Raw genomic sequence first — 18,302 nt, 5'->3', positions numbered from 1 at the left:
GCTGTCCTCCTTGTGTTATCTGCAGACATACTAATCACCTTCCCTTCTTAATATCAGCATGGCCCAGAATATCAACAAACTCGTCTCTAATCTCACTATCATCCATAACCTTCTTTGTGAATATAGATGCAAAATACCTGTAAAGGACCTCACCCACTTCCTCTGGCTCTACACATGAATACCCTCCTTTGCCTATGAGTGGACCTATCCTTTCCCTAATTACCCTCTTGATCCTACTTATACTGGGATTTTCCTTAATCTTACTTGCTAAGGGTATTTCATGTTGTCTTTTAGCCCTCCTAATTCCTTGTTTAAGTTCTTTCTTGCTTCCTTTATTTCATAAAGTGCCCTGTCTGGTTACAGTTTCCTAAACTTACATATGCTTTTTTTTTTCTTTTTGGACTGAACTTTCAATATTTCTTGTCATTCCAAGGTTCCCGAATCTTGCTATCCTTATCTTTCATTCTTGCAGGAACATACTGGTCTTGAACTCTGATCAACTGCCCTTTAAAAGATTCCCACACATCAGATATGGATCTATGTTCAAAACAGCTGTCCCTAATATAATCTTTCTAGTTTCTGCCTAATACTGTTGAGTTAGCCTTGCTCCAATTTCGCACCTTGACTCAAGGACCAGTCTTATCCTAATCCACAACTGTCTTAAATCTTATGGAATTATGATCACTGCTCCCAAAATGCTTCCAAACTCAAACTTCAATCACCTGGCAAGGTACTTTCCCCAATACAAGGTCTAGTATGGCCCATTCCCTTGTTGTACTATCTACATTCTTTTTCATGAAACCCACCTGGATGCACCTAACAAATTCTGTTTCATCAAAGTCCCTACACTACGGGAGTCCCAGTCAACACTACAACAACTCAGTTGCTTTTACAGCATTCCATGATCTGCTTACATATCTCCCATTGGCTATTGGAAGACAGGCTTGTAATCTCAGGATTACTACCAGTGACATGCACTGGTGAGGTCAGAAATAAGATAGTACAACTGAATGTGTGGCTAAAGAGCTAGTGTATCTGCTTACATATCTCCCATTGGCTATTGGAAGACCTGTAGTATACTAATAACATAATGATTATACCTTTACTATTACTAAATTCTAACCAGGTGGTCTCACTGCCTGAGCCTTCCAAGATGTCCTTTCTTAGTCCAACTGTATCGTTCTCCTTAATCAGTGATGCAACTCCCCCACCCCTTTCACATCCCCCTCTATCCTCAACCAAGTTTCTGTAATGGTTACCACACTGTAGTCCAGGCTCTAAGATCATCTGCCTTGCCTGTTATACTCATTGCACTAAAATAAATATACTTCAGAAATATACCACCTGTCCTGTTCTGCTCATTAACTGGTCCTGCTTGTTCTTCCTAGGGGACTTGCTTGACTTATCATCAATCTTTTCTTCAATCACACTCCTTTGCCACGCTGGCTTAAACTCTTTCAAGTGGCACTAGCAAATCTCCCTGCCAGGATACTGGTGCCCCTCCAATTAGGTGCAACCTGCACTGGAAGAGATCCTAATGGTACAGATTTCTGAACCACTTCCTCATACACTAGCTCTTTAGCCACACATTCAGTTGTACTATCTTATTTCTGACCTCACCAGTGCATGTCACTGGTAGTAATCCCGAGATTACAAGCCTGCTTTTCAACATCCTATCTAACTCTCTCAATTCCTTTTGCAGGACCTTATCTCTGTCTCTGTTTATGTTGTCAGTACCAATATAGACCACAACCTCGAGCTGCTCACCTTTCCCTTTCAGAATATTCTGTGCCCACTCAATGATATCCTTGACTCTTGCACCAGAGAGGCAACACACCATCCTGGAGTTCTGTCCATTCTTTGACACCGCGTCCTCGTCATCCACTTTTCGGTCTTTGCAAATGAGCTGATTTCTCCCAGAATCCTCCTCAATCATTTCTCACCCTCTCATTGAACCTCGGACAATGTAACACTCCTTCATACTGCTCCTTCACCACTGCAGCACTCCCTCAATAATGACCCTCTGTCAGCGTAGTGCTCCCTCAGTCCTGATTCTCTAACAGTGCAGCGCTCCCTCAGTACTGACACTATGACAGTGTAGCGCACCCTCAGTTCTGACCCTCGGACAGGGCAGTGTACTCTGTTAACACTGTCTATTCTGCCCAGCATGAATGCACCTTGAGATTTGACACTGCTGCACTCTCACTTGTGCTGTTACTTTGTTCTGCTTCTTGGACAATGTAGCACTCCTTAGCACTGCCCCTCCCATTGAAGCACTCCTTTCTCCTACACTGAGCAGTTGAGCTGGGTTTCTGGAACAAGAACTCGTGACCTTTTGATTCAGAGGAGAGAATGTGATAATCATTGAACCAAGGCCAATAACAAAACAATAATGGCTTATACATTAACCTGGGAGAGGTAGTACATAATATGAACTTGTGTGTTATTCATTAACGGTTAGTACCCAATGTTAAGAGTGCTGACTCAGGAATTCCCGTGATCAGACACCACTTGGTGTCAATTTATCCAACAAACAGTTCTCAGTAAAATCCCAGAAAGGTTTCTTTTTGTGAAACTCTCCCAAATTTAGCAGATCCCAGGAGTTACAGCCCTAAACTGAAGCAAATATTGCTGGAGAAACTCAGGAAGTCTGGCAGCACCTGTGGTAAACTGAAAAAGCTCACTGGACCTAAATCATTAAATCTGCTTTCTCCCCACAGATGAATTTCTGCAGCAATTTCTTTTTTTTTCAGATCTCCAGAAGCTTCAGTTCTTTGTTTTATTTTAGTCACAGTCAGGGTCTGAGCTCAGTTATTACTCTGATGTTTGCCACTCCCAGCCTGTTTGGTTTTTGCTCCAAGCCTTCTCCTGAGGTGTTCAATGTACTTTGGACCAACACATTATAAAGCAGGTCAACAGCGGTCTGGCCCCAAAGTGCCCTGGCATTGTGTCCATAGAGTCCAAAATCGAAATCCACATTCGCTGAACTTTCACTCACTGACGCCTCTCAGTTACTAACTCTTACTAACTGTCCTTCACTCCCTGACCCCCTCACTCACTGACCCCCCTCATTCTCTGACCCTCACTCTGATCCCCTCAATCAGCGACCCCTTCACTCACTGAACCCTTCACAACTCCCAACTGTCACCTTCCTCCCTAACTCTCCGGATCCCAGGAAAGTTTGCAGTGACTAACCGCCACTGTCAGCTCCTCCTTCGCGGGTTTGCTCACGATTCTCGCCCTGGGTACGAACTGCAGCCGGTTGCCGGTGATCAGAAAGCGGAGCCCCCGGGTCAGGGGCTGTCTCAGTCCCTGCATGTCTCTCTCACGAACGGCGCAGGTCTTGGGGCGAGGCTGTCGGATCTGTCTGCTGGTCCGGACGTCCTTTAGAAGCGAATCCAACGTGCACCGACACGACACAAGTGGAGACAGCCAGAACAGCAGAGGACTGACCAACCCGCTGACAGGCAACACCACTGATCAATGTAGCCGCTTTACTCGGAATAACCCTGATTTGAGAGTAATCAAACGCAACTACTGGGAATAAAGCCGGTCTGTGGGGATAAAACCCCTCAATGGGAATAAATCTTTTCCTGCTGGAGAAAACATAAGCCTCCTAATTGGGACCAAAGTCCACCTATAACTTGGTAACTGGGAATACCACATTAACTGGAGAAATAAAAGCATGCAGGAGGACTCCCAAACTGAGAATACACAAGGGTTAAGGAGAATCCAGAGATTCTACAAATACATTAAGGACAAAAGGGTAACCAGGGAAAGGATAGGGCCCTCTTAAAGATTAGCAAGGCCACCTGTGTGTGGAACTGCAGGAGCTCGGGGAGATACTAAACGAGTATTTTGCATCAGTAGGGAAGAATATGGAAGCTAAATAACTTGGGGAAATAAATAGCAACATCTTGAAAAATGTCCATTTGCAGAGGAAGGGGTGCTGGACATCTTAACCTACATTAAGGTGGATAAATCCCTGGGACCTGATCAGGTGTACGGTAGAACTCTGTGGGAAGCTACGGAAGTGATTTCTGGGCCCCTTGCTGAGATATTTCTATCAGCTGATAGCCACAGGTGAGGTGCTGGAAGACTGGAAGTTGGCTAATGTGGTGCCCTTATTTTCTAAAAGGTGGTAAAGAAAGGCCAGGGAACTATAGACCGGTGAGCCTGACATTGGTGGTGGGCAAGCTGTTGGAGGGAATCCTGACGGACAGGATTTATGTATATTTGGAAAGACAAGGACTGAATAGGGATAGTCAACATGGCTTTTGTGCTTGGGAAATCATGTCTAACTTGATTGAGTTTTTTGAAGAACTGATGAAGAGGATTGATGAGGGCAGTGCAGTGATGTGATCCTCAGTAAGGCATTCAATATGGTACACTGGCTAGCAATTGGTTAAGTCACATGGAATACAGCAAGAACCTGCCTCTTGGACACTGAGCTGGCTCGAAGGTGGAAGATAGAGGGTGCTGGTGGAGGGTTGCTTTTCAGACTGGAGCCTGTGACCAGCGGTGTGCCACAGGGATCAGTGCCGGGTCCACTGCTTTTTGTCATTCGTATAAATGATTTGGATGTGAACAAAGGAGATATAGTTAGTAAGTTTGCAAATGACACCAAAAGTGAGGTGTAGTGGACAAAGATGAAAGTTACATCACAGTACAACGGGATCTTGAGCAGATGGGCTAATGGGCCGAGGAGTGGCAGATGGAGTTTAATTTAGATAAATATGAGGTGCTGCATTCTGGAAAGGTAGATCAGGGCAGGAGTTATACACTTCATGGTAAGGTACTGGGGAGTGTTGCTGAACAAAGAGACCTTGGAGTGCAGGTTCACAGTTCCTTGAAAATGGAGTTGCAGGTAGACAAGATAATAAAGAAAGTGTTTGGTATGCTTGCCTTTATTGGCCAGTGCATCAAGTGTAGGAGTTGGAAGGTCATGTTGTGGCTGTACTGGACATTGATGAAGCCACTATTAGAATATTGCATGCAATTTTGGTCTCCCTGCTATAGGAAGCATGTTGTGAAACTTGAAAAGGTTCACAAAAGGTTTACGAGGATGTCGCCAGGGCTGGAGGGTTTGAGCTATAGGGAGAGGCTGAATAGACTAGTGCTATTATCCCTGGAGTGTTGGAGGCTGAGGGCTGAGCTTATAGAGATTTATAAAACCATGAGGGGCAGAGATAGGGTGACGAGCCAAGGTTTTTTCCCTGGGGTGGGGATGTCCAAAACTAGAGGGCCTGGGTTTAAGGTGAGAGGGGAAAGATTTAAAAGGAACCTAAGGGGCAACATTTTCACATAGAGGGTGGTGTGTGTACGGAATGAGCTGCCAGACAGGATGTGGCGGAGGCTGGTACAATTATAGCATTTAAAAGGTATCAGGATGGTTGTATGAATAGAAATGGTTTAAAGGGATATGGGCCAAATGCTGGCAAATGGGACTACATTAATTTAGAATATCTGGTTGGCGTGGACAAGTTGAATCGAAGGGTCTGTTTCCGTGCTGTACAGCTCCATGACTGTATGACTCTATCTCACTGAAAATAATCCGACCCTTCACAGGCATCTCCCTCACTAGGGATTACCGCCTCACGAGGAATAAGTCTCCATCACTGGAAATAAACTATTCTCACTGGGAATTATCACTCTCAATGGGAATAGACCACAGTCAGTGAGAATAAACCAGCCTCATTGGGAATAAATTACATTGGGTGGAAATGACCATCCTCACTGGGAATAAATGACTCTCACTGGGAACAATCCACTCTTACTCTAAATGACCATGGTCTTTGTGAATCACACATCTACTTATTAACTTCCTGACTGGGAATTACTTCCCACTCACTGAAAATCCAGCTCATTGGGAATATCCCCTTTACTGGGATTAAAATCCCTCGCTGGGATTAAACACCAATGAACATAAACCCATGCTAAGAATTAATCCTCATTATTGGGATTTAAAATCCCAATAATTAGCCATTCCCATATTTCAACAGTGTTTGCCAGCTAAGGATGTAATTTTACAGGAATAATTATTGCATTGTGAGGGATTTGACAGTATTTGTGCACAGCAAGATCCCAGAAGAACAATATGAAAAACATATTTTACATACGTTCGTGGAAGTTTACCAGGGAAGTATGGAAAACCCCTCTGCCCATTTTCAATACTCCATATTTACTTCTTTCTAAGAGGATAAACAAGGATTTATTTATACACTTCACCTGACATCATTCCAACAGTTCACAGCTTTCTCAATAATGACACTCTCTGTACTGTTTCTTCAGTGCGACTCCTTCAACAATGCCGTATCCCTTCAGTACTTCCATCCGGCAGTGGAGCACAGCCTCTGTAACTGCCAATTTCACAATGCAGCACTTCTTTGTTACTGTCCCTCCAACTGTGCTGCATTCCTTCAGTAATACGCCTCCCACACTGCAGCACTCCTTCAGTACTTATCCTGATAATGTAGCATTCCCTCAGTACTGGCCCTCGGTATTCCGCCACTGACCTGCAACACACCCTGCACTATCACTGGGATGGTGCAGCACTCTCTCAGTAATTCCCTGATTGTGCAGTGCTGCTCCAATACCCCCTCCAACACAGAAACTCTCTCAGTTATGTCTCTCCCAGAACGTAGTGCTCTCTCAGTACTGCCTGTCTTACAATGCAGTGCCCTCTTAGTATGTACCCTATAATCGAGCAATACTCTTCTCAGTTCTGTCCCTCTGATAATGCAGCATCCCCTCCAATAGCTTTCTCCTCATCATGCCTCTCTAATAATAAAGCAATTCCTTAGTGTTGCTCTTCTGAACATGCAGCACTGACACAGTACTGACTCTCCAAGAGCATAACCTTCCCTCTAACAAATTCTACTATCAGTCTAGAGGACATGCTGAATACTGTGGGTTGAGGCTTGAAACCAATGATATCTTTGACCCTGTGGTGAGAATGCTACCCACTCAGGTAAAGCTGACAATCAACCTTTTGTGAAGTGAGGACAGATGAAACTGGAAGCAAAATCTTTTATAGAAAATGTAGAAACTTTAATTTCAAACCCAAATCCCAGAATAAAATATCTCCTTTAAAATGATTTATATTCAAATATTGCAACAGCTTTAAAATACCTATTAAGCCCCAAAGGTTTGCTGACCCATCAATTCATGTCCCAAACTTAAACCAATCAAGTGTGGGCTCAGGTTGGGCACCTTATTGCTGAATATCACTCAACTCATCCACACATTCCCTCAAGGGAAAGTAGGAACCTTGTCACTTCCTAATGTTGTGCTAAGGAAGAATGTTTTAGCGTAAGAAACACCTTAATCCTTGGCTTAAATGTGTTGAAACTATATCTCCACCTAATTGAAATTGCAACATTAAACAATGAGCTAAAATGCAAACTGTATAATCCTGAGGCATTGTACGTTGTCTGTAAGTCCTGAAGCCACTCCTTGCTGATTCATCCATGCAACATCTAGAACCAGGCGCTCAGGGATCAATTGTGCGATTGGTGGGGATCAAGTTGACACCAAGATCCTTTGCAACTGAATTCTAAACAGTGTTAGGAAAAAGGATTGATTAAAACACAGAACAATAATTCTCCACTTTATCTGAAGGATAAAGTGTTATTAAACATCAATTCAAACTCAACAGGATTATTACTGATTGGTCACAGTTAATGTCTGTTGCCACGTAGGCTGAGTCCTGTAAGTGAGTCCACTGCCAGAGCCCAGAGCAGGGCGCAGAGTGAGTGCAGGTCAAGAGGGGAGCTGAGTCACAGCTGGAGCCTGGAGCGGGCAGCTGAGCAAGCCCAGGCCGGCCGCTGGCCAGGGTTGGAGGTGAGAGGAACCAATCCTGGAGGTGAGTCCTGGACAAAGGTCAGCATGTGGAGGCAGCGTGCTCTCGTGTTCTGAAGCCCAGCAGGCATGTACTCAGTGACAAAAGGATTATAGCTTGAGTCCTCGAAAGGCACTTTTTATTCTCATTCTGGACTATTTAAATGCTGTAATCCCATGCAAGTCTCCTTTTTAACTATTTCAATTCTATACCAACACCCTGTACCTAAAATGGTTCCGAGAGGTGACATTACAAACTTTTCACTTCAATTATTTGAGCAAACGTGACAATAAAGGATGATTCTATTCTATTACCAGTGGTCTTTGTCTCACATAGCGCTTGGTCACATATGAATCCCTATCAAACGCAGCCTGTCACATTCAGACCATGTCACATCAGGATCCTTTCACAGGCTGGCCCTGTCACACACAGACTGCATCACATGAAGACCCTGTCACATGTCTGGCTTGTCACATGCAGCTTCATCATATGTGGCCCCGTCACAGACTGTGTCCCTCACATTTGCGTCGTGTCTCAAGATGACGAAGACACATTGCAGGGCCTTTCACACATAGACTCCATCACACACAGACCCAGTGACGTATACAGACCCAGTTACACCCAGATCAAGTTATACACAGACCCAGTCACACATACAGACCCAGTGACACACAGACCCAGGTACACACAGATCAAGTTATACACAGACCCACTCACACATATAGATCCAGTCACACATACAGACCCAGTTACACCCAGATCAAGTTATACACAGGCCCAGTCACACATACAGACCCAGTGACACACAGACCCAGTCACACATGCAGTCCCAGTCACACACAGACCCTGCCATACACAGATCCAGTCACACACAGATCCAATCACACACAGACCAAGTTATACACAAACCCACTCACACACAAGCCCAATCACACACAAAGTTATACACAGACCCAGTCACATACAGACCAAGTTATACACAGACCCAGTCACACATGCAGGCCCAGTCACACATAGACCTTGTCATACACAGATCCAGTCACACACAGATCCAATCACACGCAGACCAAGTTAGACACAAATCCACTCACACACAGACCCACTTATACACAAACCCAATCACACACAAAGTTATAGACAGACCCAGTCACACATACAGGCCCAGTCACACACAGACCCAGTCATACACAGATCCAGTCACACACAGATCCAATCACACACAGACCAAGTTATACACAAACCCACTCACACACAAAGTTATATACAGGCCCAGTCACACACAGACCAAGTTATACACAGATCCAGTCACGCATACAAACCCAGTGATACAGACTGAGTTACACACAGGCTTTTCACACACAGAACCAGGCACACACAGACCAAGTTATACACAGATCCAGTCACGCATACAAACCCAGTGATACAGACTGAGTTACACACAGGCTTTTCACACACAGAACCAGGCACACACAGACCAAGTTATACACAGACCCAGTCACATTACAGACCAAGTTATACACAGACCCAGTCACATACATAGATCCTGTAACACACACAGACCCTGTCATACACACAAACCCAGATACATACACAGACCATCACATACACAGATCCTGTTACACATACAGACCCAGTCACACACAGACCAAGTTATACACAGACCCAGTCATGTACACAGACCCAGTCACATACACAGATGCATCACACACAGACCCTGTCTCATACAGGTCCTTTCAGACTCAGGTTCTATCACACACTGTTCCTTTCACACATGTTTGATTTATTTAGTATCATGCGTGTGAGAAATACAGTGAGAAGTGTAGTATAGCGTCACCCCTTTCAGGCATCATCTTAACACATCCTATCACATGTTTCAGAAGTAAGGGTTTTATAAAGGAAAAGGATTTACAGCAGGTCATGAGATTTCTTGTGCTGAAATATCCGGGAAATAGGCTCTAAGGTGATCTTTGGACACTTTGAATATTTAAATACTTCGACTGCTGATAACCTGCAGCTCATTTCAGAATTAGATTCTCAGTATGAGTGACAACTGATGAATCTGCCTGCAATAGCTCTTAGCTGATCTTTTAAATAGAATGTACATGTCCTACCATCTGGCTGCTCATAACGTTTCAAATAAGATTTGTTCATATTGATTCCACATTCTGTGTCGTAGGTTAACATTTCTGAGATCTAATTTGGATTTGGTCACCATTGTGATACAAAGGGAAGTTGACAGTAACCATTGAAGCTTTATCTTACCTTTGGTTCAGTGTGAAAAAAGCAGTCAGGAAACTTCACAGTCTTCAGGCGTTAACTTCCTTGGACATTGATGTGTAAATTCTACTAATGTCTATTCAGTAACGTCATTTATGTTCATATTTAATTAGGAATTCCGTGGAGATGCATGATGTTCCCTCAACAAAGCCATGCTGACTATCCTGACTAATTCTTTCCTTTCTAACTGACAATTTATCCAATTTCTCAGGACTGGTTCTAATAAAGTTGCCTACCACTTAAGTAGGCTAACTGGCTTACAAACGCTTGGCATTTCCTTTGTACCCTTTATAAACAACGGAGCCACATTTGCATTCATCCTATCATCTGGCATCTCACCTGTGTCGAGTGAAGATTAGAAAATAATCTTCAGAGCATCTGCTATTCCCTCCCGGTCCTCCTTCAATGTCTTAGTGAACAATCCATCCAGCCTTGGTGACTTATCCGCTTTCAAGAATTCCAATTCCTCGAACACTTCCTCTCTCATTATAATATTTCACACTGCTCCATTTGCATCACTATTTTCACATTATCCCTTTTCTTTGTGAATATGGAGACCAAAAATTCATTTAAAATTCTTACATTTTCCTCTGCATCTTCAAACAAGTTGCCTTCTTCATCTCTGATAGGTCCTATCTGTTCCTAAACTTCCCTTTAACAGTTTACATATTGGTAAAAATTCTTTGAGTACTACTCTATCTTGCTTGCTAATATTTTCTTGCCCTCTCTGATTTCCTTAATTCTTTCTTTACTTGATCCCTGCACTTTGTCTACTCCTCTAAGCTATCTGCAGCGTTGAGTTTTTTTGTGCCAATCATAAGCTTTCTTTTTCTATTTAATCTTCCCCTGTATTTTTCCATTCAGCCATGCAGGTCTAGGTTTAGGAGTACCATTCTTATCTTTGGAGGGAGTATGTCTGCTGTGTGCCCTAAGGATCTCAATTTTTAGTGCCTCTCCCTGGTTTATCACTGAGTTATCCTTTAGCAGTCCTGTCTAGTCAAACTCAGCAGTTCTGAGTGTAAAAGTCTCTCTCCCACTGTTATGTATCTCATTGGGTGTGTGTTTCCCCTTTAAAAGAATGGCTCACGTGACCCAGAGGTGGGAGCTAGAGTGGAGTCTAGGACTGACTGTGGAGCTGAGAAGATGCGCAATTATTATTGTCAATGCAAGTTTGTCCCCATCGACCTTATGTTCTATTTATGATTCTAGTGAACCACAAATACAATATTCACCACCCTGCACTCCCAGCTAACATCTCTGCATCTTTCTAAAGTTTGGCACTCAGCTGTTTACTGACTGAATGACAGAGCAGCTGAGTTGTGGCTGGACTCTCACCATGAAATTGATAACATTGACGTGGTATGGAATGCCACCGTGATGTTCACACTCTGTGATATGCAGGACTTCTGGGTCTCCAGGGACCAGGACAGGAAGGCCAGGTTCACTCTGTGAAAGTTTAAGCAAATTTGTACCAGAGTTTAATGTAAAATTGGATGTAAACTCCTAATAGCGCAGAAAGAGCCCATTCAGACCCTCTGAAGAGCATCCCATCCAGTCCCACTCCCTCACACTATCCTCGCAAGGCTAATCCACCGAGACTGAACATTCCTGGACATTATGGGCAACTTAGCACGGCCAAACCACTTGGCCTGTATACCGCTGGACGGTGGGATGAAACCAGAGCAGCCGGCAGAAACCCACATAGACATGGGGAGAACGTTCAAACTCCGCACAGCCAGTTGCTGAGGTTGGAATTGAACTGGGTCCCTGGCGCTGTGAGGCAGCAGTGCCACCCACTCAGCGACTGTGTTGTCCCTTTTGTGATTCATGTCCAGTTTGTCAAACTTTCCTCAAAAGATGACTTGCTCATTCTGGGTAGCAATCTAGTAAAAACTGAAAGAAGGTTCTGAGGAAGGTTCACTGGATCCAAAACATTAACTCTGATCTCTCTCCACAGAAGGTGCCAGGCCCGCTGAACTTGTCCAGCAATTTCTGTTTATATTTGTGACAAATCCGCATCTGAACTGCCTCTTACACATTTGGATCCTCCCTTAAATAAGAAGACCAAAAGTGCACACAATATTTGAGATATTTGTTCTTGATTGTCCAGGGGATCAAAGGTTATAGGGGAGAAGGCGGGAGAATAGGGTTGAGAAACTCATCAGCCATGATTGAATGGCAGAGCAGACTCAATAGGCTGAATGGCCTAATTTCTGCTCCTATGTCTTTATGGTTTTATGCCTTGTGTACCTGACGTGTAATGTCCTTACTTTTATGTTAAATTCCTCTCATAATAAAGGCTGGCATCCCATTAGTGTTCCTGATTATGTGTTGTAATTGTACAATAATATTTTGTAACTCATGCCCGTACAGAAAGTTAATTGATGACGGCCAATAGAAGTTAATCAGTTATACAAGGCAGTAGTTATACGAAATAAAAACCTAAAGAACTGCGGATGCTGTAAATCAGGAACGCAAACAAAGTTGCTGGAAAAGCTCAGCAGGTCTGGCAGCATCTGTGAACAATAAAACAGAGCTAACATTCTGGGACCGGTGACCCTTCCTCAGAACGGGGCAAGGTTCTGAGGAAGGGCCACTGGACCCGAAATGTGAACCCTGTTTTTTTTCCATCACAGGTGCTGCCAGACCTGCTGAGCTTTTCCAGCAACTTTGTTGAAGTTGTTGTTGTTGACAGTAGTCATACTCACTTGTTCCAGTGATCTGTGTATCTTAAGTAAGTCTGACATTCTTTCCTCAAAGCCTGAAGCAAAGCAATTTGGATTTATGGCAATGAAACATTGTCCCTGAAAGAGAAAGTGAGCATAAGGGCTCAAAGGTTAGTCATAACATTCACTGCTGAACTTTGGAATATACATCAATATAAAATCATTGAAAAGGGGCAGGCACACAGAGCATGGGAGATAACAAAGTGTGGGGCTGGATGAACACAGCAGGCCAAGCAGCATCTCAGGAGCACAAAAGCTGACGTTTCGGGCCTAGACCCTTCATCAGAGAGGGGGATGGGGAGAGGGTTCTGAAATAAATAGGGAGAGAGGGGGAGGCAGATTGAAGACAGACAGAGGAGAAGATAGGTGGAGAGGAGACAGACAAATTAAAGGGGCGGGAATGGAGCCAGTAGAGGTGAGTGTAGGTGGGGAGGTAGGGAGGGGATAGGTCAGTCCGGGGAGGACGGACAGGTCAAGGGGGCGGGATCAGGTTAGTAGGGAGGGGATGGTGGTGCGGCTTGAAGTGGGAGGAGGGGATAGGTGAGAGGAAGAACAAGTTAGGGAGGCAGGGATGAGCTGGGCTGATTTTGGGATACAGTGGGGGGAAGGGGAGATTTTGAAGCTGGTGAAATCCGCATTGATACCATTGGGCTGCAGGGTTCCCAAGTGGAATATGAGTTGCTGTTCCTGCAACCTTCGGGTGGCATCATTGTGGCACTGCAGGAGGCCCATGATGGACATGTCATCTAAAGTATGGGAGGGGGAGTTGAAATGGTTTGCGACTGGGAGGTGCAGTTGTTTATTGCGAACCGAGTGTAGGTGTTCTGCAAAGCGGTCCCCAAGACTCCGCTTGGTTTTCCCAATGTAGAGGAGGCCAGAATGGGTACAGCGGATGCAGTATACAATATTGGCAGATGTGCAGGTGAACATCTGCTTAATATGGAAAGTCTTCATGGGACGGGGGTGAGGGAGGAGGTGTGGGGGCAAGTGTAGCACTTCCTGCGCTTGCAGGAGAAGGTGCCAGGTGTGGTGGGGTTGGGGGGGGGAGTGTGGAGCAGACAAGGGAGTCACGGAGAGAGTGGTCCCCCTGGAAAGCAGATAAGGGTGGGGATAGAAAAATGTCTTTAGTGGTGGGGTCGGATTGCAGATGGTGGAAGTGTCAGAGGATGATACGCTGGATCTGGAGGTTGGTGGGATGGTATGTGAGGATAAGGGGGATTCTCTTTTGGCAGTTATTGCAGGGACTGCAAATATTGCAGTTATTGTGAGGGATGAGTTGTGGGAAATGCGGGAGACACGGTCGAGGGTGTTCTCGACCACTGCAGGGAGGAAGTTGCGGTCCTTGAAGAACAAGGACATCTGGGATGTATGGGAGTGGAATGCCTCATCCTGGGAGCAGATGTGGCGGAGGGGATGGAATGTTTGCAGGAAGGTGGGTGGGAGGAGGTGTATTCTAGGTAGCTGTGGGAGTCAGTGGGCTTGAAATGGATATCAGTTTCTAGGTGGTTGCCTGCAATGGAGACAGAGAGGTCCAGGAACGTGAGGGATGTGTTCGAGATGGTCCAGGTGAACTTGAGGTTGAGGTGGAAGGTGTTGGTAAATTTGATGAACTGTTTGAGCTCCTCGTGGGAGCATGAGGTCGCACGCACCGTCCACCCACCAGGACCTGTCAAAAAAGCGGGATGCCTATGTCAGGGATAATTGACAAGAACTGTTCTGGGTAGCGGCTGACTCTCTGTGCTTGACCAGGTGGATGGTTGGACGTTAAAAATCTGCTGACACCAGGAATCCCAGGGGACAATGATAGTGGCCAGTATCTCCACCTATGATGACTGGCAAGATACAAATGAACATTGTGCCATTGGGGCACAGTGCACAGGTAACAAGTTGAGTTTGGGCAGATAGCAAGTTTTCTCACACTAAGGTTTACAGAGAGAAACCCTCCATAAAAATCACCAAAACTAATACTTAACCAATTTTTGGTTAAATTCAGCTCATCTCTCACTCCTAATTTCTCAGTCCAGAGCCAGTAACATTCTCATACAAGCCCTCTACCTTGCTCTCTCCCTATCCTTCATTCTCACCTCCTCCATATTTGTTTAACCTGATTATAAGTTTTGTGACAACAAGAAAGGCTGATGAGGGCACACATTTGACAGTCCATACTTGGATTTTAGTGAGGTTTTTGACAAGGTAAATTGTTTAATAAGTTAATAGCTCACAAGATCCAAGGATAAAAGGAACTTGGATTCAAAATTGACTCAATGGCAAGAAGCAAAGGGCTATGGTCAATGGTGTTTTTCTGATTGGAAGGGTGTTTCCATTTGGGGTTTTGCAGGGGTCAGTGCCGGGTCCCCATTTTCTCATGGCATATATCAATGATTCAGACTTAAGACAAGTAGAAAACAATGGAGACTGGGAGAGAAGGAGACAGCAGGGAGAGGGATAATGAAGAGATTGGGGAAATAGTGAGGGACAGGAGAGTGCAAGATAGAGATAAAGTGAAGGAAGAAAGGGTGAGGGATGGAGATAAAGGAAGGAAGGGTGAGGGACAGTGAGGAATGGAGATTAAGTGAAGGAAGGATGAGGGATAAGCAATTAAAAATTAATAATACTCAGCATTAAAGTGAAAAATTAAATTACATGTTGCTTCCTTTAGGTTCAGTGATGCCAAGAGTTTTGTATTTGTCAAGAATAGAGGGGTTCGGAATGAGGGAGAGAGTTAGTGTAACAGAGTGGATGAATTTGGTATGAATATTCAAGGATGAGTGGAAGATGCAGCAATGCATTCAGTCTGGAGCAGTGTGAGTTTATATTCAATATGATGAGTACAATTATTAAATGCAGAAAAAGTGAGTCCTCACCAGATTGGCCACCCTGTTTGTCTCCTTCCAGGGACGAATGTTTTCACTGTATAGAGATCCTGACAGTATGCCACCGAATACTTCTACCATCAGACTCAGTCCATATCCTTTGTAACCACCTGAAAAGAGAACACAGCTTCCAGTGCAAATAAGGATTAGCCAGTAATAGCACTCAACCAGTCAGCTGGATCAACCCTCTCTCGCTCTCTCTTTGCTTCCCTATCCTTCTCTTGCTCCTCCACCTTTCATTTCTACCTTCACCTCTCGTCCTTCCTGCCCCTCTCCTTCTTTCCACTCCTTCTCTCCAATCCCATTGTTCCTCTGTTCTTATCCTCTTTTCTTTCACCTCCAGCTGCCCCATTCCTTCCACCCATTCCACCCCCTCCTTCTCGAAGTAGGGAGTTCTCTCACTGAATAGTGGATACCTGCAGGAGTTCATCAACTTGTCACTGTTTGCACACTAGCCCCCATGAGTGTGAGTGGGCTAACTGTCCTTGGAAGGGAATATGCCCGGGCTCAATCTGCAATCGGTGACCCTAAATGGATCTTAGAACCAAGGAATATTGAAGGACAGATCAGCTAGTCACTCCCACTTTGCCATGTTGCCAAGTATCTGTTTTTAAGTCAGTGATAAATATTAGTTTCAAGAACAACAACAGATGTTGCTGGGAAAACTCAGCAGGTCTGGCAGCATCTGCGAACAAAAATCAGAGTTAATGTTTCAGGTCTAGTGGCCCTTCTTCAGAACCATGGAAGTTCTGATAAAGGGTCACCGGACCCGAAACATTAACTGATTTTTCCTCACAGATGCTGCCAGACCTGCTGAGCTTTTCCAGCAACTTCTGCTTCTGTTTTTGTTCCTGATTTATAGCATCCACAGTTCTCTGGGTTTTTAATAAGTATTAGTTTGTCTGCATTGAACGGCTTCCTGCATTTACTACCAAAGGTACAGTGTTCTAGTGAATGGCAAAGCCCAGAACTCATGGTTAGCCACCATCTCTGAATGCCTCCTAATCCACAGGCAGGTTCAACCCTCTGAACTGACGGATTGGTTTTCTTCCACAATGAACAAGACTTGGAGGAAGCCCTGAGGCACAGATCCACCCTGGGTGGGACCTCAATGCCCATCATCAAGAATTATTCAGTAGTGGTACCATTGTTACAAATCCTGAATGTTTCATGTGGAGACTGTTGCAGGTGATCAGTGAATGAACACAAGCAAGCAACCTTTTCGGAAACTCTTTTATCCACAGAGTAACCACAGCATAGTGCTCGTGCTGACAAGAACTTACCTCCATTTAGAGGACACAGGATTGATCTAGCAAATCAAAACTGAATGTCAAGAGTGCATCTAAGCATCACCCATTGACATGTACAGCACCGTCATCACTATCAATATCTTGGGAGTTACCACTGATCAGAAACTGAACTGGACTTGCTGTGTGGCTACAAGAGCAGGTCAGAGGCTATGAACACTGCAGTGAGTAACCCACCTCCTGATTCCCCAAGATATGTCCATCGCGTACAATGCGCAAGCCGCTGAGTGATGAAAATCTCACTTGCCTGGATGATTGCAGCTCCATAAGTACTCAAAGCTTGAACCACCCAGCAGCCTGCTTGATTGGCAACATATCCACAAACATTCATTCCCCGCAAACCTGATGCTCAAGAGCTGCAGTGTATACTATCTACAAGCTGTACTACAGAATTTCAGCAAGCCTCCTTAGACAGCACCTTCCAAACCCATGACCTCTTCCATCTAGAAGGACAAGGGTAGCAGATACATTGGCACACCACCAACTGCAGTTTCTTCTCCAAGCTACTCACCATCGAGACTTGGAAATGTTTCACCGTTTCTTCATTATCACTGGGTCGAAACTGTGGGACACTCTCTCCCTTACATTTATACATTGTCTTGAATTTAGTTGAACATGTCAAGGTACTTCATGACATGTACAGGATTAGGGTGTGATCTGGAGCACAAAATATTTATTGGGTGAGGCAGCTAGGGAGGTAGCCATCTGTGAAACTGTAGACCAGTGAGAAATTTCATATTTCCAGGAAAAGCAATGGTTTAGAAGACAATTGCATAAAGAAAAATTAAAGAATGCTGCTCTTCTACAGCATTTAAAAATAACAAAAATGTTCCTGCTTTTAAAAATAAAGAACCCCTTAAATGTAAGTAATAAATTCCACCTGAGTGTGCAAATTTTGGATGTATGCTGCTATCCTACATCATCCTGTATTAGTGTTGTCATGAATTTCAAATGGCCACAGAACCCTGGCTTATATTAACTGTCAACATAGTGCAGAGGTAGAGGTACACAGCAGGTCAGGCAGCATCAGAGGAGCAAGAAAGTCAACACTTTGGGTCGGGATTGAAAAAGGGTCCCGACACGAAATGTCGACTTTCCTACCCCTCTAATGCTGCCTGATCTGTTGTGTTCCTCCAGCTGCACACTGCGTTGACTCTGACTCCAGCATCTACAGCTCTTGCTATCTGTCTGGCTTATATTTGCTTACTCTCACTTTGTTTTGATGACCATGTCATTTGGCAAAATACCAGCAATTAATAAAAATTTGCTTCAGGTTCAT

The 18,302-nt window shown here is 44.4% G+C and overlaps 1 protein-coding gene across 4 annotated transcripts in view; it reads right to left on the bottom strand.

Annotated features, from left to right (window-relative positions):
- Positions 1-7,068: 7,068 nt before the first annotated feature.
- Positions 7,069-18,302, bottom strand: part of LOC125459308 (uncharacterized oxidoreductase YjmC-like) — a 128,343-nt gene continuing 117,109 nt past the window's right edge. For all 4 annotated transcript variants that reach the window (XM_048545609.1, XM_059651875.1, XM_059651874.1 and 1 more), the window contains 4 exons: positions 15,708-15,826; positions 12,826-12,921; positions 11,453-11,563; positions 7,069-7,555 (listed from right to left, as the gene is read on the bottom strand). In XM_048545609.1, the coding sequence (XP_048401566.1) occupies positions 7,493-7,555; positions 11,453-11,563; positions 12,826-12,921; positions 15,708-15,826 (389 nt within the window). In that variant the 3' untranslated portion in view covers positions 7,069-7,492. The remainder of the gene's footprint in view (positions 7,556-11,452; positions 11,564-12,825; positions 12,922-15,707; positions 15,827-18,302) is intronic.

Source organism: Stegostoma tigrinum, chromosome 17 (assembly GCF_030684315.1).
Source record: "Stegostoma tigrinum isolate sSteTig4 chromosome 17, sSteTig4.hap1, whole genome shotgun sequence".
NCBI lineage: Eukaryota > Metazoa > Chordata > Chondrichthyes > Orectolobiformes > Stegostomatidae > Stegostoma > Stegostoma tigrinum.
This window is presented reverse-complemented; position numbering and strand designations above follow the sequence as displayed.